General features: G+C 39.2%; 1 protein-coding gene across 16 annotated transcripts; it reads right to left on the bottom strand.

The window, feature by feature from the left end:
- Window positions 1-763: 763 nt before the first annotated feature.
- Window positions 764-23,976, bottom strand: ADAT1 (adenosine deaminase tRNA specific 1). 16 transcript variants are annotated; one of them, XR_005626242.1, is made up of 12 exons: window positions 23,840-23,970; window positions 23,205-23,396; window positions 22,377-22,445; window positions 20,643-20,697; window positions 19,737-19,864; window positions 17,558-18,176; window positions 15,737-15,882; window positions 13,437-13,536; window positions 9,805-9,891; window positions 6,473-6,574; window positions 6,173-6,299; window positions 4,854-4,988 (listed from the first exon to the last, which is right to left on the bottom strand). XR_005626242.1 is itself a non-coding variant. In XM_039696382.1 (11 exons), exons 2-10 carry the CDS (start codon window positions 23,371-23,373, stop codon window positions 8,883-8,885), a joined length of 1,395 nt encoding a protein of 464 aa, XP_039552316.1. In that variant the 5' UTR covers window positions 23,374-23,396; window positions 23,840-23,969; the 3' UTR covers window positions 6,473-6,574; window positions 8,866-8,882. The 16 variants fall into 16 exon arrangements, 13 of the variants coding, with proteins under 13 accessions (XP_039552314.1, XP_039552320.1, XP_039552318.1 ...); XR_005626243.1 differs by lacking the exon at window positions 6,473-6,574 and having other exon boundaries at window positions 23,840-23,969; XM_039696382.1 differs by lacking the exons at window positions 4,854-4,988; window positions 6,173-6,299 and adding an exon at window positions 8,866-8,904 and having other exon boundaries at window positions 23,840-23,969.
- Between the last annotated feature and the right edge of the window lie 32 nt (window positions 23,977-24,008).

A 24,008-nucleotide genomic window follows, 5' to 3' on the forward strand; every position in this document is an offset into this window, starting at 1 on the left:
AGAGCTTCTCAAACTTTAGTGTGTGGCTGCTGATACCAGGAAGAAACAAGGATCTCTTTGTAGGTTTCAAAAGCAATAGCTTCAGAGCTACTATATCTCACAGCTACTTCTATTTACAGGCAGAGACAAACCCTTGGATTGTGTCGGAGAGGGTGAAAAAACCAGCTAATTGACCTAATTGCACAGTGCTGGAGTTTGCGCTCTGATATTAAAGGATAACACTGCATTGAAGAAGTAGCATCACTTTGACCTTCCTTAGGCCAGCAAGGAAACCCTAAATACAGTTTAGATTCCTAACAGAAGTTTTAATTCATTTTCACACTATGTGGTGTGCAAGAATCTAGTTTTCAAAATGCTTCCAGTTACAGTGAAAATTTACCACTTAACAAACTTAAATCAAATTGATACTAACCCAAATCCCCATGAAGATACATGCCTAGAATTGTTTAGCTCTGCAGTCATTCACAAGTATTGGCAGAAGGACTCAAAAATGTGAACGTAGGAGCCTGTGAAAGGTTGACACTACCCTATTATTGTGGCTTGACACAGTAACTGTGATGCATGTGCTTACTGCATTTGAAAATGTGCTGTTGATCTCAGTAAGCCTTTCATTAGTCAGAATACCACTACATTGTAAACCACTGCTTTGGGAAACATTCTGTCAGTGCTTCCACCCTGAATTACTTCTAACTCCCTTTTCACGCGTTAATGTTTACTCTTAACAACATTTTTGAGTCAGAGTGAAGAAAAGTGGTTTCACCTGTCACTTTTTAAATTACCTTTTATTACTGGAAAATGTTCTGTTTCTTTTATTCTGAAACCTTACCATTTTTCTGCAGTTTCCAAGTAATATTTTTCTTAGCTGTTAACAGAGGAGTAAGAACCACTTACAAATGCTGAAGTTAGTTACATGCCAGCAAACAGATGTATCTAAAAGCAAGGGAAGATGTTATGATTGAAGTAACTTTTGGATTACCCTTCACAAGCCCCTAAAACCCCCACATAACTGCTCTCTTTAACATCTCTGTATTTGTTACTTTACATTTAGGAGCCCAGACACATAAGCAGTTCCAAAGAACGTAAAGATAAATATTCTACAGCAGTAATTTCAGTTGTCATCTGCAGGGACACGTTAAATGGCAATAAAACATCAAGAGGTTTCCTTTTGAAATGCAGCGGTGAAATGCATCCCTTTAGACAGAACACTCCTGTAAAATTATATAAAGCATTTGACCCCATATGATCTTCATTTTCTGTTAACCCTTCAATTGATGCACTGAACAAAAAACAAAGACAGCAACACCTCTGTGTCACTTATCTTTAAGCTAAATTGAAATGTCATCTCCAATATAACTAAACCAGTACTGGATGAATTTAGTTTTCAGTCAATATTTAATATATTATTACAGACCATTATTACATTATAGACATTATTATAGACCAAATTTAGACAATTTAGATGGTCTTTCCTCAAAAAATATCTTGCTTCTACATGTATATACATTAATTGTATATATTATGTACCTATTGTTGCTGCAGTCCTCTTATGACATTATCAGATAGTCAGAGAAAACTCCAACATTCTGCCCTCAGCAGCATAACTCTAGCTCTTCTTTTCCTCTAGTGCTTAATGGATTTATTGCAGAGCCTAGTGAAAGGCTGCATCTTGTTTTGGGCTTATAGTTTGTTTTTCTACAAATACAGTAATTTAAATAGTCTTCAGTTTACTCGTAATGTACTGAGATCAGTAAGCCTTCTGGCCTGTGTTAAGGTGAGCAATGGAAGCACACTGTGAAGATCAAAACCTTGCTTTTCCAAAGGCAGTGGGATGCTAGCATCTGGTATTGTGGAACTGCAGCTTCAAGGTCAAACATGATTACTGCTACCCTTGTACAAAACCACTTGCTTCTATGCTCTGGTTTTGATTTTCTTAAAGATAAGCAGGCAGTCTTGTCCTGCCTTCTTACTAGATTGAAAACAGAATGACACCTCTAATAGTGATGCTATTGTTAGTGTTATTAACACTATCTAATAGTGTTAATAGGGATGTTAAAGACATCCCACTCAATGATTACTTTCTTTGTCCTGGCAATTGGGTGCCATTGGACCCCAAACAAGTTTGGGACTGGTAAGGACCTACCTGGGTAATATAGATGTGCTCATTTTACATATATGGTGGGAATCTTGGTGCCTCCTGTGCTCTGCCGCTCCCATTGCCAATTGTTTACTTATCCTCATTAACCATGCACTGTGGGCACCTCATTCCTGCCGCTTCCCTCCCTGCAAACTCTGCTCTCCTGTGGCAGAGTCTCTGCATTCTGCTGTCCTCCTCATGCCTTGCCTATCTTTGTTTTTCAGGGTGTCAGCTATCCCAGTGCAAAGGAGTGATATAGTCTTGGAACATGTTACCTGTTCCTTTCCAGGAGCAATTCTTCCAAAGACCTGCTGACAATGATCCAAGTTTAGTTTGTTACCAATTACAAAAGCAGAGACTGTTCTTTCCTATCTCTGCATTTCTCCCTTCTGATTTTTAGAGCAGTTTCATGGCACTGCCAACAGCATTTCCTGACATTTTTGAATGAAACAGGTGCAGCATTTAAATATCGATTTTCTATCACAGAAAGGCCATCAAGTTGAGGATGAGATCCCACAGGCTTAGCCCCTCAGCCTTTTAAATGCTGTTCTGGTTTCAGCTCCTTCCTTCTCTTTGCATATTCACTGACTTGCTCTAGGCTTCAATATGTCCTCAACTCCATCCAAGAAGTGAGGTTAGCATCAGTGTTCAGCACCTCAAAAACTACTTTTAAACCTGACAGGTAACAGAACAGCAACAGTCTACAGTTCACAAGCATTTTAGAAAGCCACAAAAAAATCTTACCAGGAACAATCCTAACAGCCAGGCTCAAATTTTAGAAAAGAGTTAAAAGACTCGAAACCATATAACTTCTTATCTGAAAACTGATGCATGACTACAGAACTAGTCTTACATAACCCATTTTAATATTGTAGCTGGATAGGAAATGGGAACATTCCAGTCTGGTCAGCAGGTTCACTGCAGACATTGTTGATTAACTATGGGAAACTAGGTACGTTAATAGTTTCTGCAAGATTTCAGTGAAGAACAAAGGTAAATTTCAGGAACCTGGAAATCTACTGATAGCTCTTTAGGTACACTATAGAACTCTGCCCTTGGAATGCTACTTGCTCAGTAACAGGAACAGCTACCATCTGTCTTCAGCAGTTCACCCTGTAACCCATGTGCAATGGCATCTGGCCATTTTTTATCCTCTGATGACTACTGCAAGTCCCTAATCTCCATAATCCCTTGCCCTCTACAAACACATAAAATTACTTCCCCCTCACCAGTACAACTGGTATTTCTGCATGTTAGTGCTGGATTTGAGAGAATGGGCACATGCTCACAGAATTCAAGTTGTTGCTTCTTCAACAAGAGAACTATTCTTACTTGACAAGTCAACCTAAGTGTGAAGTAAAAAGAATTTGCTGCGATAACTTCTCATACTGTAATGTTATGTGTACTGTTTGGTCCCATATGTCGCTGAGTAGGTTGAAAACAAAGGCTGTTTGGAGAACTGCTGTGCCCATTTTTCAAATCCAAAACTAAGGACACCAAAGGAAAAAAAAAGTTCAAATCACTAAGGAATTTTTAAGTTCCAAATTATCCACTTCTTTCATCCTGACATTGCCAATATTTGGTTTACATGAGAAAAATACAAAAGGGGAACATGCTCAGTAGCAGTTACACAGTCCTGAAATTGCTCACAAAAGGCAATAACTGGGACAGAAGGTTTAAGGAGGATTACACACTGCTTCCCCCACAACTGCTCACCGCGTTGACTGTCTTGTCATGCAGATGTTAGTTGGCAATAATAGAGAATAGAAGGGACATGCCAGAGACTATTTGCAATACTCCCCAAAGCATCTCCACTTCTGCCAGGCTATTAATGAACACAAGGAACAGTGACATAAATGGCTGAGGCATTTCTGCTTTTAATTGACCATTTCCCACAAGGGGGCATGGAGATGGACAGTGCTTGAAACACTGAAAATTAGGTAAATGTTTGCCTGTAGTTACACAGGATTGGCCAATTTGAACTAAGTCATTCAGGAGTTTTCTTTCCTGCCTACAGAAGCAAAGGAGTTGAAATGTTATCTGGCAAAGTCCTGAAATTGAGATGCACAGAATATCATAAGTAGTATTGTTTGAAACAGACTCCTCCACAGTGCTTTTGCTTCTGCTTATGGCAATATCTGTGACCATGTTTAGTAAATAGCAGCATATATGAAGGATTGATATATGAAAAAAGAGACACTTTAACAGAACTAGTTTTTCCAGTTAGAAGCAATGGGGCTGAGGGACATACAAAATTCTTCCAGGCACCAGACAAGAAGAGCTCAGAGTTATGAAAGTATTACTTATTATACATGAGGGTTGTCCCAGAAAAACAACCACAACATTATAAGAAGTGGAATAAAAGTGGCACTAAAATTTTCCATAGTAATGCTTGAATTTCAGTTGACATTACTTTCACTGTAGTATGGCTGGTAGATCATACTGTCAGATACTCGGATAGCACATCACTGCTTCCTTTATTTTGGAGGCATATCGTTTCAAGCAGCTCAGAATTTTAAGTCAGCAGTGATCCTTTTCTATATTTCAATACAATGGGGGCTTCAACTCAGTAAAAATAAAAGTATTCTCTAAATTGCTTTCCTTTGCACTCTTGTCTATTTATAGCACAAACTAGAGGGAGTCTTTTTCTGGCCCTTGAACTGCAGAGCTATCTGCTGGGGACCAGAGTTTATTCCTGGATTCACACAGTAACATGGAGTCTCATGTGAAGTGCAGGTATTCCTTGGCATTTTTGACCCAACCCAGCAGAGCTTGGCTATGCAGCACTCTCCAGGCTTCTTGATAATTTAATGCAGCTTCCTTGTAGTCCCAGTAGGTTTTTAGTGTCTTCATCCTGACAGAAAATGCACAAAAATGAAAACAACTCTATGATCCTATTGAATATGAGATCATAAAATGAAAAAAAGAAATCAAACAACTAAGGACATGACAATCTCCAATGAACTCTTCCATGCTACTTAGTGAAATTCTCTTCTAGGGAAACTTGGAGACACCCAGGCTTTACAGCTAGACATCATCATCAATCTTACAAAAGGAAACAAAACAACTCTTCTAGCACTAGAAATGTCTGTGTTTGACTGTGTGACCATAGGCTACAGAAAACTTCCATGACAGCAAAAACCACTGAAGCAAAGCTGAAAAGGCAGCTAGGGTGCTTTGAATTGGATTTGAATTATCCATAGTGAACCAGAAAACTGGCTGGAAGGGAAAAGGACAGAATGAACTGGACAGTTTTTCTTTTCCAACAAAAAACTAACAGGGAAGAATGAGATAGAAAATACTGTCTTTCCCCAAAGCAAAACAGACATGTCAGTTTTGGTGTTACTCCTCCTCCTCAAGTAGAAACTATGCCACACAATCTCAGCAGAACAATTGGTCACTACTGAGTACATTACATCAATGATTTTCAAAACAGGGAAATTCAGGTCTAGAGTATCGGAACACAACTGCCTGTAAGACAATTTCATCAAGATTTTTTTTCCTTTCCTTGCATTCCGTTCCCAACCTCTTTCAACTTCCTTTGCCAAAACATCTGTCAGCCACATGTGATAGGTAATGCTTATACATTAAACCCAATATGAAGAGAAGATCATAGGCAACATTACCTTCACCAAGAAAGAGAAAGAGCCAAATTACTACAGGAACCCTAATCTGTGAGGTCTGAGAACTACTGCACTAACTTCTAAAACAATGTTTCAAGCTCAAAGGCAATTATGATCACCTCCAAAAAAATCCCACAGCTCTCCCATAACAGCAGACTATCAGAAGCTGCGTTTGAGGCACTCAGCATTCTTCCATGAATTTATTTGTAAAACATCATGACATGCAAAGCAAGCCATATTATCTATCCTTCAAACCTTGTGTTCAAAAAGGTGCAAAAGTGGAGAACCTGTCTATGCCATTGCTGAACACAGGAGATATATTCTCTCTTAAAAAACCTGCCCTGCGCTATTATCACAGCCAATTCCTTTTGCTTTCTCCACCTCTTTCACATTACTCATACTCTGTGAAACTAACCTGGGAGCTGCTCTCAAAAGTCCCACGTAAGGGCCCCCCTCGAACTCTCCCCCACCTGGCCAGTAGAATGGTCATGGAACCCCATTATCTGTACTGGATCTGGAACTGGAATCCTCCATACTGTGAACTGAGCCGGAAGGAAGAATAATAGTACAATCTTAATTGTGATGGCTTCTGAATACAATTTAAGAGAAAAAAGGATTAGTTATTCATTTAATAAGCCCAGCAAGAAAGTCAGGGCAGGTTTATTTTACAAAGTCTCCCTTAGATTCCAACAAAGGGCAGTACAGCCAGCCACACCTTATACAAACAGCAGTGCCTGCAGACTCTCTACGGTGGATGCCACTGTATGACAAGAGAAGGTCTTCACTTCCCCAGGTGGTGACTAAGGCATGTTTTTTCCTAGCAGGGAAAAAAACCCCCAGTAATGCAAAAAATCTCCTTTGCCAGATTACCATCAAGTGATCTGCAAACAATACCGCAGAGGACTGTATGTAACAATTCAGATTAGCAATAGCACAACACTGTCCAATAGTGCGTCACCATTCCCTTGGCAGTGAGCACGGAAAACATGAAAAAAAAAAAAAAAAGATGGATTTATGCACCCGTAGTTTCAAAATGATAACATGTGAGAGGGAATCAACAGAAGAAAATTAGGTATGATAGGTGACAATAACAGGTAATAAATAAACAACATTAGTCTACCCAGAGAGAGGACAGAATTTAAGTAAGGCACAGAAGACAGATCGTAAGAATCGTTGCAAAGGAAGAACTAGAAGGTGGGACAGCATTATACAGTACTATCTGGTTCTTAGTGAAGCAGCTCATACCAGCCAAACACCGCCTCCTTCTCAGTCTCATCTGAAAGCAAATAAACTCAATCCTGAAAAACCCAAACTGATGAATGTCATGCTTAACATCTTAGATAAGCTATATTACTATAAATACATAAATTTGACTTTTAGAAGAGTCAGCAAAGGTCTGGCCCCAGTAGGCTGTCTACCTGTTCCAATTTAACAGCGCCCACACAGATCCTCTGTGTGAAGAATTAATTAGAAAGTCACAAAAAGCAGGAGGAGCAGATTTAGATACAAAGCCAAAAAAACCCAAACAAACAAAAAAAAAAAGAAAGAAAAAAATCCCCCACCAACCCCCCCCCAAAAAAAAACCAAAAACAAACCAACAAAAAAAAAAACACTAAAAAAACCCCAAACAAACAAAAAAAGAAAACCACAAAAACCCCCCCAAACAAAAAAAAAAAAGAAAGAAAAAAATCCCCCACCAACCCCCCCCCAAAAAAAAACCAAAAACAAACCAACAAAAAAAAAACACTAAAAAAAACCCAAACAAACAAAAAAAGAAAACCACAAAAACCACCCCAAACAAAAAAAAAGAAAAACCTAAACCAAAATAACATCAGTATAGAATCAGTTCCACGTAAAGCTTTACATTCCTGGTTCCCAAGTCTGACAGTGGACAACAGTAAATGCAGTAAATGAAGGCGGTGTTACATGAAGAACAACCCTTGTCCTAATATACCCTACAACTACAAAACAAGCTGGTCAGCAAATTTGAAAGTATTACAGAATAAGCATTCTTTGGTGGATGGAAAAGATGGGAAGCAAGAGAAGTGGACTAGAAGAGTCAGTGAAGGAACTTAGGGTCAAAGTGGAAAAATGAAACTGCATGATAGCACAGCTTCAGAGCCACCCATTTGTGGGAAGAGATAACAAGATACACTTGAATGTGAAGAAAATACAGAAGTGGTAACAGTTAAATACACAGAAGTTTAAAGAAACAAGAGAGTGTAGGATTTTTATCTGAAGTTGACTCAAACTCACACTCCAAGGGGGAAAGAAAAATCAAAACATCAGAATACCATGTAGGAAAAAAAGAGAAGATGAAGGAAACAGCAACACGAAGACACTTTTTAATTGTGCTTTTTAAGTGAAGAGGAGGAAAAACAAAAGACTTCAAAGGCAATCAGCTGCAGAAGCTAACTGGTGAGCTAGCACCTCCTCTGTATAAATAGAGGAGGTGCAGTGAAAAAACGATGTCACATCTGTGAATCAGCTGGACTTTGTCAGGAGAAGCCCAGACAGACAAACAGTAGAGGACAAAAAAGTCAAAGGAAACAACATGGCCAGTGGTCTAGAAAAGCCCTGAGGTGAAGTGACTTTATGTAAGCAGCGTGTGATCAGCATAATGAGTCACCTACCCAACAATGCACAAGGTCAAAGTCCGTTTTGAGGAAATTATGACGGCTAAACAAGAGAGGACAAACTCCCACCCAAAAGAGGCTAAAAATTATATATTTCAAACTGATTTAAGTATCTCTACTCATAGAATCAGTTGAAAGCATCTCAGCAATAGCACAGTCCATATGGACATTGAAACTTTGAAGCAGTTCCGAGACACTTCCATAGACACAGAAGGTAACTGCAATCTTTAATTCAACAAAACTCAAAAGCAAGCAAGGCCGATTCATTAAAGCTCCAGGGTGCACTTCGGCTAAGTTTGTTGCATCTACTGTCTTAGGCCATTTCAGCCCTTCATGGTACTATCTCCCCTACTTACAGTCACACATGCCTCCCGTTTCCTTAGCATGGGTTTTATCTGCTTCAGATTTCCATTAAGTTCGTTAGCCCAAGAGAAAACACAGAAGACAAGGAAATTGTTTTCAGCCACATTACCTAGCTGAACTGGCTCATCATGAGATTGGAGAAGTGCCACTGACACAAGGGAGAAAACAGGAATGAACAGCCAGTAGCAGCAGTGAACCACATCAGCAGCAGCTACAAGCAGTTAAACTGGCTCAAGATTTGGAATAACTGCATCCTAAAACTGCTGAAATTGTGTCTGGAAGTAAGTCTAAAATAAAATAAACTTTCCATGGCAATGGATTTGGAACCCTCTACATCTCCCAGAGTCTAAGTTTCTGTACGTGTGAAACTATGCTTTACTTTATAGTATACCACCAAATACACAATGCACCTAATGCTATGCCATACTGAATGATTACTGGAAGTAATTAACTCCAGTCTGATAAACTAAATTTGTTTTTAATAATATAAAGGAAAATTCCAATTATGGCTTCCTTCAGACAAAAGCTGCTTTATTTTCTACCCAGAAGGTCTCTGTTTGTGCAACACATGAATTGCATAGAAAGAGCCCTATCTATCCTTATCAACCATATGACAGAAAAATGCAGAAAGAGCACTATCTCACTTTACTAGCTCTTACTCCACCATATGAAGATGAAAACTGATTTTAACCTAAACTTAAAAAAAAAGGGTTTTTTTACTTAAACTCTACCTTCTTATGAAACAAAGAAGTGGAATTTTATAGAATTCCAACACCAACTAGATATTAATATCTCCATGGCAATTTTGGGATGCAGGATTTGAATACCACCAAGGGTAAAGAGCTGCAAACAACTGATCTAATAGCTCATGTTTTCAAAAAAGATTCCACTTCCTCATCTTGTGTCTCTTTCCATATTTTTCAAGTATAAACTTTAACAATGGACTTATCTAAAATGAGTTTCACGAGCAGATACTGTATCATTACAGTATTCTTCAGTTTCATTAAGATAAAATTCATTCTTCTAAAGGCAATTATAATGTCTTTACCGTAGAGTGTCTGGTAGATCCTCTCGTGAAATACTTGTCACCAGCTTTTGGAATTCATGGAAGAGTTCCACTTTACAGATTTTGGATCTGATATTAAAAAAAAATTAAAAATTAGGAATTCTGATGGAAAAAAATCATAAATTCACTCCACCTTACAGCAGCACATCCCAGCTAAACATTTTTGATAGAAAGCATTATGTTCACTTCTCAAAGAATGTAATAACTTCTCTTATAATTTAACTTTTCCTACCCCATCCAAGCTGCCTGCATACCTTTTCCCTTAGTTTTAAATGCTATATTGACAAAAAGCTGCATTGCCCTGTTCTCCCAGCCAGCACTCACCAGTTTGCAGAACAAACATTTTAATATCACGGTTATCTGCATGGAACTGCACTGTCATCAGTTCACAGCTGCAGTAAGGTTTAGCCAGAAGGACTAGTCCCAGAACAGATCAAACAAGCACACCACTCCAAAAGCTTTTTCAAACTGTTAAATTTTGTATTATTCAAAACAAATAAAAGAAGGAGCAGAAATATCTGGAACAATGCTGATGTTTTCACAATGGTGACGAGGACACATTCAGCAACAGCTGCAGGGCAGTTAAATACAAAGAGGCTCACCAAAAAATAAAGTGAGACAAAGTTCTAAAGATCTTTAGAAGATACTATATACATCCACCAGCTTTGAGCCCTTCTACTTCCCCAAAGAGAGGGCAACCAGAATCACTGTTTATAAAGTGTAGTTTTGTTTTCAATGGCCCAGCTGTTTCCTCTATTTATCTTTGCATATTTGTCTTAGCAATGACAGATTCAGTTCTCCAACAAATGCAAGCTGATTCTCCAGAAGCACTGAAAACAAAATCAATTTAAAAAAAATCTTCCTATGTTGCTAGCATGTATTTTAAGAACATCCAAAATGGCATAGATTCAAAGAATCTCCACAAGGATCATCAAGTGCAACTCCTGGCTCAGGAAAACCCCAATAATCCCAGCATATGTCTGAGAGCATTGTCCAAATGCTCCTTGAACTTGGACCACTGTGACCACTACCCTGGGAAGCCTGTTCCAGCACCCGACCACCCCCTGGGTGAAGAATCTTATCCTAATATTCAGCCTAAACCTCCCCTAACAGAGCTCCAGCCATTTCTCAGGCCCTATCACTGGCCACGAGAGAGCAGAGAACAGTGCCTGCACCTCTGTGTCACCCCACAAGGCAGTTGTAGCCTCATGTGAGGCCTCCCCTCAGTTTGCCTTTCTCCAGGCTGAACAAACCAAGTGACCTCAGCTGCTCTTTGTAGGGCTTCCCCTCCAGACCCTTCATCATCCTGACGGACTCCCTTTGGACGCTTAGAGCTTTATCTTCTTATATTCCTATGCCCAAAGCTGCCCCCAGGAGGTAAGGCCGCACCAGAGCAGCACAGAGCGGGACACTTCCCTCCTTCACCTAGCCACTAGTGCTGGGCCTGATGCCCCCCAGGATGAGAGTGACTCTCCTGGTTGCCAGGGCATTGCTGACTCATATCCAACTTGCCATTAACCAGGACCCCTAGGTACTTTTCCATGGCCCTGCATTCCAGCCTCTGATTCTCCAGTCTGTCCATAAATGCATGTCACCCTGTGCCATGTGCAGAAACTGGCATTTGTCTTTGTTAAACTTCATTGGTTGGTGACTGCCCAACCCTGTTATTTGTCAAGGTTTTTCTGCAGGGTCTGTCTTCTTTCAAGGGAGTCAACAGCTTCTCCCAATTTAGTGTCACTGGCAAACTTAGTGTACCTTTGAGGTCTGCATTCAAGTCATTTATTAGGATGCTGAAAAGCACTGGCCCTAAAACAGAGCCCTGCTGAACCCCACTGGTGATGATGGCATGCAAAGATGCTCTAAAATTTAATAATCAATTGAATCTGTCAAAGTTTCATCTTGCAGTTTTTGGTCATTTAGTTAATTAAGCATTAAAAAAGCACATACCAGACATTTACCTACAAATTCCTTTTAGTCAGTCAGTCTTACCGCCCTTGGTATTTAATGTTATCTAATCACCCTGAGATTCCTTGAGAGGAAAAAGAATGTTGAAATACAAGTCTTGTTTATTATTAAGCACCATCAGTCCCAATAACGCTGTAAATTCCTTATTTTCATTACAGAAGTTCCTTTTGTGACTGTTTACCTCCAAAATGTAAATAGTTTACCTGTTCACCGATGTTGTTTTTAATTCTGATTTCCTAAGGAAACGAGATGCTTGTAATCACACAGTCTCATAAGCTCTAATAACTTCTCAAAGTTTTAGTGAACTTCAAGCACATATTGAGAAGAGGTTCTTTCAACAATAACTGAGTTCTTACACTTCTGTGCTAATTGCCAGACAGGAGATGGCTCTCAAGTTTTAGAGCTGATGCACAAATGCTATGTTACAAATTTAATCCTACTGAGAAAAAGGGGTTAACTGGTTTGTTTGATCTTTCACATGTCTTCTGGAACAGTTACATATCGCATATTGAAAATAAATATTCTACAGTGCACACAGAGCCTGCCTTAAAAGATGCACTAAGTAACCTCGGTCACCTATGTTAGCAATACCCCAGACACCAATATTGGTCACAAACCACAAAGTTCCTGGTCCTCTTCTTTCCACTGAAAATTTGGAAATACTAGGATATACCAGGATAAACTTCAGTCAAATCAGGCCTAACTTCAAGCAGCTCACAATGTGCAACTTGCAGGGAAATGAATAAATTCTCCACAGGAACTGTCTAAGCTGTATTTACTCTGCTATTCACCCCTTGTCAGGATTGTCACCATCCTTCCAAAAAGTCTGGGAAACATGAACAATATGACCACTGATAATTTGGTAGTATAATCAGCCAACACTAAAACATGAACACCAATCCTTAAGTTGAATTTCCACAGAACAATGACAATTTTGACCACCTCACCTAAAATAAAGATAATAAAGATGGAGAAATTTGTCTGCAATTGCTTATAAGTAATTCCTCTCAACCTCAAGAAAAATAAGTAACTATTTCTTTAAACTATGATTATTGACAGAGGATTTCTTAAAGAGTGGAGCAACAAGTTGGCTGAACCAAGTGCCAAGATGGAAAGGTGACATGTTCATGTCAGGAGTGTGCTGCCATCATTTCAACACATTTTCAAACTTTAAGGCAGCAAGTCATGTTTCAAAGCTACACTTTTAATGATCATACATCTTTAAAAGGAGGGACATTAAATGGAGGACAGCTGGCTTGACTATTCAAGTAAAAGAAATCTCTAGAAAGAGAACATGCAATGCACACATTTCCTTCACAGTCAAAACCAGAAAGCAAAAGTTATGTTTCCTTCAACATCCTTTTACAAGTAAACATCCTTTTAATAAAAACTGATCGCAGTTCTTCACCACCATTACCTACAACGTTCTCAAAAGGTATAAAAAATAGGATGAATTTGTTAATTCTCATGTAACTTCCATTATTCCAACTGCTCTTTCTCCCGTGCACAGTGACTCTTCCCCAGCTCTCTACCTTCCCCCTTCTTCACTACTCTCTACATTTCCTCCTGTTCTGACAACATCACATGAGCTGACAAAGGCATGTAAGCTAACAAATAAAACATGTCTAGCTATTACAACACTCTCACACCTGCTCTGATGGCTCCCAATCGCCTTCTTTGTTGTTCCCTGTCGGAAGCCATCTGAGGTGACATCCAGAGGTTGTTCAGGGACTGCACTCCAACTGATAGCTGTAGAAGACATTGTTATGAACAAGGAAGATGCTCTTGTCACAAAAGCAGAACCTAATAGTTCCTTTCATTCTATTTGTTCACATGTTGGTTCCCAAAATAATTCAAACTAGAAAGAGGACCATGGTTTTCCAATGACAGAATTCCAGTATGTAAAAGAATGTTTACTTTAAAAAAATAAAAACACACACAGAGCTTTCATCTTTGATCATTTAACAATCCATGCCTCTAAATATCTGGCCTTCAGCTTCGTAATTCTCCATTTCTTAGGGGGATTCTACTTTTCTTTGTGCATCCTGTCCAGACAACGCATGAAGAAATTTCCAAGTTAGATGGCTTATTTTCACATCAGGCTGTGAAATACTGCCCTTAACTACTTGCACCAGTCACTCTATGTTTTCTTTCTTAATTTATGGCCTGCTATTATTTTATTGTGTACTCTAAGTAGTTTCATGTTTGATAACTGAAATACACCAAATATTTGTAGACTTTACTTGAAAAACATTATTAGGTAGTAGTCAAATAAAAATAATTTGTTGAAAGAGATAACAAGTGCCAACAGCCTTAAACTCTACCCCAAGTGTGAGAACTTTGTAATCTTCTCAGATTGTAAACTTCTTCATGCTGAAACTCTGCATAAAATACCTTACAATTTCTATGTAATGAGGAAAGCATCAGCAGCATGTCAACAGAAACTGACATGTCCCATATGTCCCTCCACCACATAACAGCACATTCTTCAACTTCTACCACCATGAGACAGATTCCGTTTCCTAAATTCTCCCTCTTCTCTGTGTTCCTAACAGGCAAAATAGTTGCACACACATTCACTCCTAAGACCATCTTGTCACTCAAGATGCTCAAAGACTGCTTATGTTACTCACCCTTGTATTACAATTCAGCTGTATGCTGCCAATTGTACTTACACAGTGATTCAAGTACATGCTGTATCACTCTACTAAATTACAGTCCTGTGTAACATGAAATAACATTAGATACATATGACTGGTATTAAATCCTCCACATGTGAAATATCTAAAAATCACCTGGTTAGAGGATATCAGTTTCTGACAAGCAGATACAAAGAAGTTACTTAAAAATTAAAACATTTTCCATTCTTTCACTTTTTCATCATTATCTCAAACTTCAAAACACTGAACAAAAAAGATACTTTCTTAAAGTAACAGCTGAAATGTTCCTATCAAGCATCTTTCAATGCTCTGTGTAACAGCCCTAAATTTAGAGTTTATACTGATTTTTACTATTTCAAGGAAAGAAACCACCTGGCATAAAAAGAGTGTGCTAAGGCATGATTCATCTTTATTTAACAGAATGACCTGAGAAGTGTACAGCAAGAAAGACATACACTGAATTTAATCACAACTGCTTTCAGGCCTTTTTTGGTAATTCAACTGGCACTATACTTCCACGATGAAATTAGTTTCCTATCTCACAAAATTAAAGCATTTTCTTTCCTGGAACTTGTAAGTAACTCCAATTTAATGAATGTGAAGTCCATTAAGGAAGCCTTTGTCTCCATTCTATTTCATCGTTAGCTCTATTGTAATAGAAAACTTCCAGTTCTGATTCAGACAGAAAAGTCTGAGCAGAAGCCAGGCATGTCCAAGTTAAAGAAACTGCTTAGCCATGCACATAGAGTAGCAGCTCCTATTTTTTTTTCCCCAAATGAGACCACACTGCAAAATCACATTGAGACTTACGCATTCATTCATCACCACGGCAAAAAATGCCATGCCTAAAATACCTATCAATACAACTTTTACACTACACTACACTCTGTATTCTTTCTTCATTCACAGATTTTTGGAGAAATTACAAACATAACTCATCATGGCAAGTCTTTTGTTCATTACCACAGAGAATGCAAAACTAACTGAAACAAGAAGTCTTTTGTTTTCTTCTTGTACTCACCTTTTTGTTTCCCCCTGGTTATTTTCTGTCTGTACTCTTAATCACATCAACCAAGTGTTTATCCAGCCTGAAAACTTCCTACTGGAAACTAGAGGCTGAGACAAATATTATTAACAATTAAGTCATGACCTAAAAATAATTTCTTGCTTTTTGTACTTTGCCACTAGCATACTGGCAAGGAATGATGTTCCATTCCAAACAACCAAACCCACCTCATTTCTATTTGGATTTTTGCACACAGTTACGCAACTAGCCCAAATTAACTCACCTGCACTACAAGGAACAAGTTTTGTTTTACTGTTACTTTGAAGTTCCTGAATTGCTTGTCGGCTATGTTCAAATTGAAGATCTGATTGCAGCAGCTTAACCTCTTGAGTAAAAAAACCATCTGGTAAAGATGAGATGTGCTGACATCTACAGTAAACACAGAAAAATGCAAGTGATTTTCAGTATGCTCTTCCCAAACAAGACCATTTTGCACCATTTCCCTTCATTATCTAAATTAAAACTGAATGGAACATGAGTTATATAGGTGAGACAAGGAGGTCTGGAGGCATTTTTCCCTTCAGAAAAAATATTTATTAAATAAAACCCCAAAGCCACATTAGTTTATTAGGACCTTGTCCATCCTAAAAAAAAATATAAATTTTCTTTAAAAAGGTCGAGTTAAAAGCTATTATAATCAATTAATTATGCAGGACAAATACTGCAATATACTACTGCAATCACAAAGAAAAATAAAAATCATAAGGTATTTACATAGTCAACTGCATTACATCAGGAATTGTTTTATGAGGTTAAAGGTTTATAATCAAACAAAGTATACCTACAGTTCCATGTATAATGTTATCTTTGTTACCTTAAATTATGGTTGCATACTGAACGACATTAGGATCATATAAGGAAAAAACAGCATGTGTTTAATCACTACAATATTTACGCAGAGCAGGAATTAAGACTGAGATTCATACTGTCAGATTCAATAGTCTGAAAAAGTGCCTGACTGCACTAGGACTAACAAGGCTAGGCAAATTCTTGTTATGTGTCACAGAATGAGGAAAGGACTATCCAGAAAGCTCCACCGGGTATGTCACTAGAGTTTTTCCATTAACAGACTTATGACCACTTTTACAATCATTCTGGAAGGATGGAGAAAGAGACAGAGAAAATGAGTTACTAAACAAAGTCAAACCTTTCATAGGAACTGGTCTAGTAAGTACCACTTAAAAAGAATGGTTCAGCTCCCTGGTTTTTTTTCTTGCTCTCCTTTCCCTTCACTCTGCCCAAATGCACTTACCATTCTCTACTGCTCTACTCTACTCATTTAGCCTCCCAAGTAAGAAAAATATTCACTTCCTATCCTTGCTGCTGGGATAGTTTTCATCACCTGAAGAATCCGAGTATAAAGAAGGCCAGTGTACAACAGATAACCTTCCTCATTTTGCGGCAGTGCAGTTCATGTCTCACACAGATCTCCCTGAGGTGACAGGTTATGTTATGAGAGCTCCACTACTCACAGCAAGGAAAAAAATCAGCTCTTGGATGTAACTGAGATTAAAGAAGCAGACAAATTTTTACCACCATGAAAACGCATATAAGCTTTGCCTCTCCAGTGTAACACAACTGTCTTCTTCCAGCTGAGCAGTACAATCTGTCACATACTATGTGTCCTGAACCACTGTAGTAAATCAGAGAACAGCTGACGTGGGAGGGAAACTCCTTGTAGGTCATCTAATCACCCCTCCTCCCGACGGGCAACCTGCAGCAACGGGCAACCTGCTCAGGACAGTGTCCAGATCACTTTTGAGTAACTCAAAGATGGGAGACTCTACAACCTCTCAGGGCAACCTCTGCCAGTGCTCCATCATCACCACAGTAAACAAGTGCTTCCTGATGTTCATGGGGAACCTCCCATGCTTCAGTTTGTGCCCACTGCCTCTTGTCCTATCACCAACACCACTGCAAACAGCCTGGCTCCATTTTCCTAGACACTTTATCAAAAGCTTACTAAAGTACAAATATTTGTATGACACGCATTGTCTTCCAAAGCTCCCTGTCTCCATACACACCACCTGAGGAGAGCGCTTACCTTTCAATAACTGCTCTCTGCATAGCTTCTTGGCTATATGGACACTTCCCCACTACAATTGCTGACAGATACACTGGATACTGCAGAAAATGCATCAGAAGAGCTCCTTGACACCCTAACACATTCCAGCGAGCCAGTTTATCACTGCAGGACATCGAGCATGTTCTGTCTCCTCGACCTGGCTTCACTCGTAATAATCCCACAGAGTGGTACCCCAGTCCAGGTATTCGGGCATCATCCAGCTCTCCAGGTACACATTTTGCTCCAGTTCTGTGAACATCTACTACCTTTGATCTCACTAAGCCAGTCTCCTTATTAGCTGTTTGCATCTCTGCTGAACATTCACAGCTCTTCTGATTTGTGTTGTCTTCTCGTTTCACAGATTCATGCTGAACAGCCAGGTCTTCAGTGATTACGGAAAAACAACCACCATCATTAGTTTTCATTCTTTTCATTATATAATTCCTTGCCATCTTCTCTGTTTTTCTTTTATCTTCTGGACGTAAGTGTTCATGGTTACTCCTACATTCTGCTGATTGTCCAGCTTCATGACCTTCAGTCACTGGCTTAGAAAGCTGGTTCTCTGGTTCACTGATTGGAAAAATAGAAGCATCTCCACCTGGAACAAAAGAAATAACATAAAATTGGCCAAAAACCCATCTTGTGCCTGGAACACATCATACCAGTAATATTACAACTACTAGTAGCTTTCACAGATCTGTACTCAGGAAAACTTAACTATGAGAACACATTTTTGAAACAACATTGTCCTGTGCCACACTGAATCAAATCTCACTGAAATTTGAGCCAAAATATGCTTAATTTCAAGTTCTGCATTCTATGTAAGAGATAATCGGGAAAGCAAAATTTACAGCCTATAAAGTAAAAGGTAACAAAGGCATTTGACAGACTACAAGAAGTGCTGAAGACTCACAGGAAAACCAGCCTGATCGAACCAAACAATATGAACCTCAAAAGATTAATGAAAGAATAATCTGTCCAGTTCGGGTGAAAACTTCAATCTCTATCACTGAAACAAGCTCACAACCAAAATTCTGAAACCCGGTTCAAAGCAAAGCAAACCTGACAGGCCTGTTGATTTATATGAGAAATTTCTCACAATATGAGAAAAAGAAGGCAATGAAATTATTCTCACTAATAAATCTGGAGATGTAATTTCTATTCTCAAATGCACTAATGAAGAAAAATAATACTGGAATATTGCATATTTCAGCAATGCACTCAAAATCATGAAAATGTATGAGCAACTAACTCACTCTGAAATACTGATGAGGCATATTTTGAGAGCTCTTAAAACTTCTTTGCTCTGTAACAGACACAGACTAGCAGTTAAAGAACATACCAATGAGAGAGCATGGTAACATCAAGATGCCTGATATGGTGGTAGACCATGAGGCCACATTCCTTCATTCTGTCAATACATCTCCACCTTTGCGGTGTTGGTTTTTTTAAACACACAAAGAATGTTTTCCAATGACAGAAGTTTCTTTACATTCCCAAAGAAGTTTTGTGTTGGTGAGCTAGTGATGTTTCATGAATGGGGCTTTTTTTCCCATTTTTCAGGAGCATGGTTTTGGTTTGTTGGGGGGGGTTTTGTATGAGTCAGTGTTAGCTCTTCTCCCTCGTTTTTCTTTTTGCTTGCTTTTGGGTTTTTTGTTCGCTTGCTGGTTTGGGGGTTTTTTGGTGTTCGTTTGGGTTTCTTTTTCTTTGTTTGCTTCATGGGGTTGGGGATGGTTGTTGGCTAGGTGTGAAGTATCTTTCATTTGGCTGTTTTTAGGAATGGTGGTAAATGTCAGTATTTTTTATTAAAATTTTAATCCAAGAAGATAATGTTTGAAGCAAAGCAATTAGGCAATATGGCAGGACCTCTGACAAGTATGTTATTTTCTGGAAAAAAAATAATAGCTACTGTTTAAAGTGAAACATTCCACTATATAACAAACAGTACACCAGACTTACTGAGTTCTCCTGAATCACATTCAGTGAGATAAAATGCCAAATCTATCTGTGGAGTCAAATACATCTTTGGGCGCGTATCGGTAAACATGAATTACTGCCTCACTCTCAATCCAGACCAAAGAGAGACAAAAGAAAGATATGGGGCAGAAAAGATTCTACAAGTGGAAGCAATGTACTTGGTTCACTACAGCATACTCACATGGGGTATGACTGGAGAAGAAAATAAATATGATATTTGGTTTGAGTTTCCATGTCCCATTTTCAGTTCCTGGACTAAAGATACATTGCTGATGGGAAGTTGCAAGCCATAACTGATGGAGAAGATACCTGTTAGGCAGAAAGTTTTCATGAAAGATTGACTTCCTTTTTGACGCATGAGAAAAAAACAAAACTTATATGCCCTCTAGTGTCTGTTCCTTCCTGATGGGAGTCTATCAGGAGCCAATCAGTTATGCTTCTACAGAGAGATGGCATCCAGCATAATAAATGTAATCACATCATTGGAACTTGAATAATAGACCTCAAAGAGTTGGGTTCAGTGGAGTTAATGTTAACCATCTTGAAGTGTATAGATAAGGTCCTTTCCTCCCACTGTGTGTGTTTTCATCAACTCTGCAACTCATCTTATTCTATGAGACTCAGTTTAGTGACATCAAATTGCAAGAAATGCACTAATTTCTGCAGAATTACTGTTCCCCTGGCTCAGTTCCCTGAACCAGTTTATCCCATGTAAATAAGAGGACTGGCATGTGGAAAAGAGCAAAAATTCTATCCTTGACTAATAGTCATCAGATCTGCATTTATGTCACATTAAATCAGATCCTAATTCTTTATACAGAGGCTCCAGAAGAACAAGAAGCAAGCTTTTGTGAAAAGACCTTAACACTACCTAAAAGCATAAAAATTAGTCTAAAATCCTGCTGACAACAGGAAAAAGAGTGTTGCCCACACAGAAGTGGCAATCTTTCACTACATTCTCATATGTGAAGCTACAAAATTTGGCTACTTCAGCAACAGGTCAAAATTATTTGTATCACAACAACCTCAGGTGGCACTGAGTAACAGCACTGTTACAGTATTGAGTAAAACCTCACTCACGCCTCACCTCTGGAAGCTCCTCTTGGCCACAATTTCAGCATGGCTGTCATTCAGAATGTCTCCTAAACCAAAACCCAAATGCAAATACTAAGTCATTACTAAAAAAGACAAAACAAATGGAATTCAACATAGGCCAGTTCTCCATATTTATTACTATCTGAAGGTTTCTCTTTGGTTTTAGAGTATTGCAAGATATTTAAACTTCCAATCACAACAAAAGGAGCTAAACAGCCTACACACATGAAGAATAAAAGTACTCAGTCTGCAGCACATCAGAGACTTCTCTGAATACCAAATTTTAACTCTTCTGGTACTGGAAAAGTTTTGAGTTGAATAAACACTACCATCCTTCAAAATCTTCATGACTTTTGTTTTCAAGGGTAAATCCTGATATTCTCAAAACACATTCCACCAGAAAATTTCAAGTGTTTGTTAAGCTTTTGGTTGAAGATTCTTTTTGAACTATGTCCTACAATTTAAACTATTTTGCCTGCAAATAATTCTGATGCTCACTAAGTATGCACATCTCGTCTTCAGCCTTCCTGAACAGTATCTACCTGTTATGTTATGTAAAGGAACAGGAGCTGTAGACCATCTTTTACTTCAGAGGTAAAAGGCCAAGTGACAGAAATCCTCCTTAATAGTTTTAAAAATTTAGAAGTGATATAACAGATAACCATTAACATGACCTACCACCAAATTAAAAATGTTATCACAAAACAAAAATATCTTCTAAATTTGAGATCACTGAAGACAAACAATGGCAAAACAAACTAGTGTTAGTTTTTCCTAGTCAGTTTTCTTCTTAGACCATTAATATCTAGATTGTAAATGATACAACAGTTTGATCATAATTTTCCTAAATCAGTCAGAAAATGTCTACATCAAAACTCTTCTGAGATAGCCAAATCATAAGAAACATCCTAAAAAAGCTAAGATACAAAATCTAGTTTCTTCTCTTTTGGTCCACTAATTAATTTCAATATGAAGGATACTATACAGAATATGAAGTAGCCTAAACCAGATACAGGCAAAACCATTTCTCATATGTCAATCTAGTCCTCCTCTGAAGTCTAAAGAGGGTAGAAAGCCCTGTACCTACACATGCACAAACACTTTGCCCACTTAGCCACTTTTCAGCATTCATCATTACTACAGCTTCTTCCCTGTCCTAGCAGACAGATACATCATAAGTTAAAAAATGGACACAGCATAGAAAGTCTCCTACAATACATAGTAAGAAAAGGTAGTTGCAAGAAGTCGTGCATCTATCCCTTACATTTATTGTATAACACTTAAAACTATCTAGCAGTAATATGCAGTAAGAAAGAAAAACCCTATTAGTACCTTCCTGCTGGTTAGTACCAGCAGTGGTAACGTCTTGCATCAGACCCCAACAAAACTAGACTGCAACAGGTAACCAAAGCACAATTTGCTTATGTTTTGTTTTGCTTTTCGTTATAAAGTCTCTGAGTATGTAGACTCAGGGCCTAAACTACACATTTCCAAATATAAAAAGTACATTTACCTTTGAGGCAGCAAGTGCAGCAAACTTTCATGGCAGCCGTTGTGGCTGCCTAAGCTCCTCTCTCATTAATGAAGGAAGGTCTGCCCTACACTTCTGGCTTCAATCCAGAACAAGTCTGAGCAGTATGCCTTGGACATTTTCATTAATTCTATGACACCAGCAAGAAAGAAGGTAGCATGGGTACTCTATTCTTAAATTTTGTACCATACTTACCAGTTTTTCGCATTTTGTTTTGGCCAATACATTTTGTTCCAGTTCCCATAGCAACAACTTCCTTAGTTACTGAAAAAGAAACAACATCGAGTGAAAAGACTATCACCTCTAACTATTGGCAGAAGCATTGCTCTCATACAGTCATTCTGGTAAGACAACACACAGAATACTGAGTAGAAGGGAATTTACAGAGAGGCAGATCTTGCAACCTTACAGAAAGGAAACAGATCAAGAACTGAATAAAGCAGGCAGAAGCACTAATGCTAGAAAAAGTCTATGACCACATAGGAGGAATGCTAATACAAGCTTGATATGCTCGACAGCAGACACTGCCATAGTATTCCTCAGGCACATAAAAAATAATAAATATGGGATACAATCTGCCTAACAACACTGAAGTGCCACTAAGTGAAAAGAAGATGATGACAAACTAACACAAACACAGGATGTAGTAACCTGTTACAGGAGAGCAAACCTTTCTCGGATTCTATCAAATTAAACGTGTTTTTTCAAGAGTTTGTATTAGGAATTCAGGTCCTGCCTAGACTTTCACCACATACTGAACAGCCAAATGAAGTCTTTCATTGTCTCATTTACAGTCTGGGAAGAGCAGCATTTCACTAAAACCTCCTCTTTTCAGACAGAAGTTGTGAATCACAACAATCACAAAGAGTAAAGAATTTGGGTGAAGACCGATGAAGTAGGAAAGGATGTATGTTTTTGTAAAGGCATCTTAAAAAAAAAAAAAAAATAAATATAAAGAAAGCATCAAGAACCTTCTCTGCCCCTCCCTTCTCTCCCACCCCTACCCCCAGAACTCATTCTTACCCTGCAAGTTTTCTGGACTATCAAGAGCCCCTCTTTGGGCTGCAGATTCCACTTTGACAACAGCTGCCAGTGAAGTCCATTCCCTGTTTGGATCTGGTTTCCCCTGCTTAGGAAGTTTGGTCCTGTAATGCACGTAACATAACCCAGCGATTTCATCAGCTGACCACATGGCTCTTGATTCGAGTGCAGTTTCTACACAGAATTGGATTCCATCACAACACTTGAATAACAACCCCCATCTCTTTAAAATGCTACCATCTTGCTCTGCACAATTTCCTGCACCACATTTCAACAACGAAGACCTACCTGCATCATCCCTTTCAGGACTACTTACAGGAAGTAAATTATTCCAAATCGCAAGAAATAAAAAGCAACGCTAGAACCTTTAAGCGCAGCAGCAGGTGGGTTTGCTGGGTTCCCCAAGGTCTCACTATGCAGCAATCAAGTGCATGCATCACGCCGCCACTCTGGTGAGGTCTCTGCAGCACACCTGAGGCGCCCGGCACCACCAGCCTCCTTTCGAGGCCTCCCCCTTGCCGAGAAAGCCGAGGCAGCCTACGCTCCGAGGGCGCTGCCTCCGCGCTCGGGCGCACCTCCCGCCACTCCGGCTGCAAGCCCTGCAGGCCTCTCCCTACCCTGCGGGACACCGGCGCCGCTGCTCCTCGCCAGGACGGGCGGCGACAACCGAACCCCCGGGGCCCCGCCGCTCGCAGAGCGCCCCACGGCCTGCGCACGCGCAGCCGCTGCTCGCGCGCGGCAGCCGCCGCTCCCGGCGGCTCTTGCGCAAGCGCACAAAGACTCAGA

This window comes from Passer montanus, unplaced genomic scaffold, assembly GCF_014805655.1.
Source record: "Passer montanus isolate IOZ18808 unplaced genomic scaffold, ASM1480565v1 scaffold98, whole genome shotgun sequence".
Taxonomy (NCBI): Eukaryota; Metazoa; Chordata; class Aves; order Passeriformes; family Passeridae; genus Passer; species Passer montanus.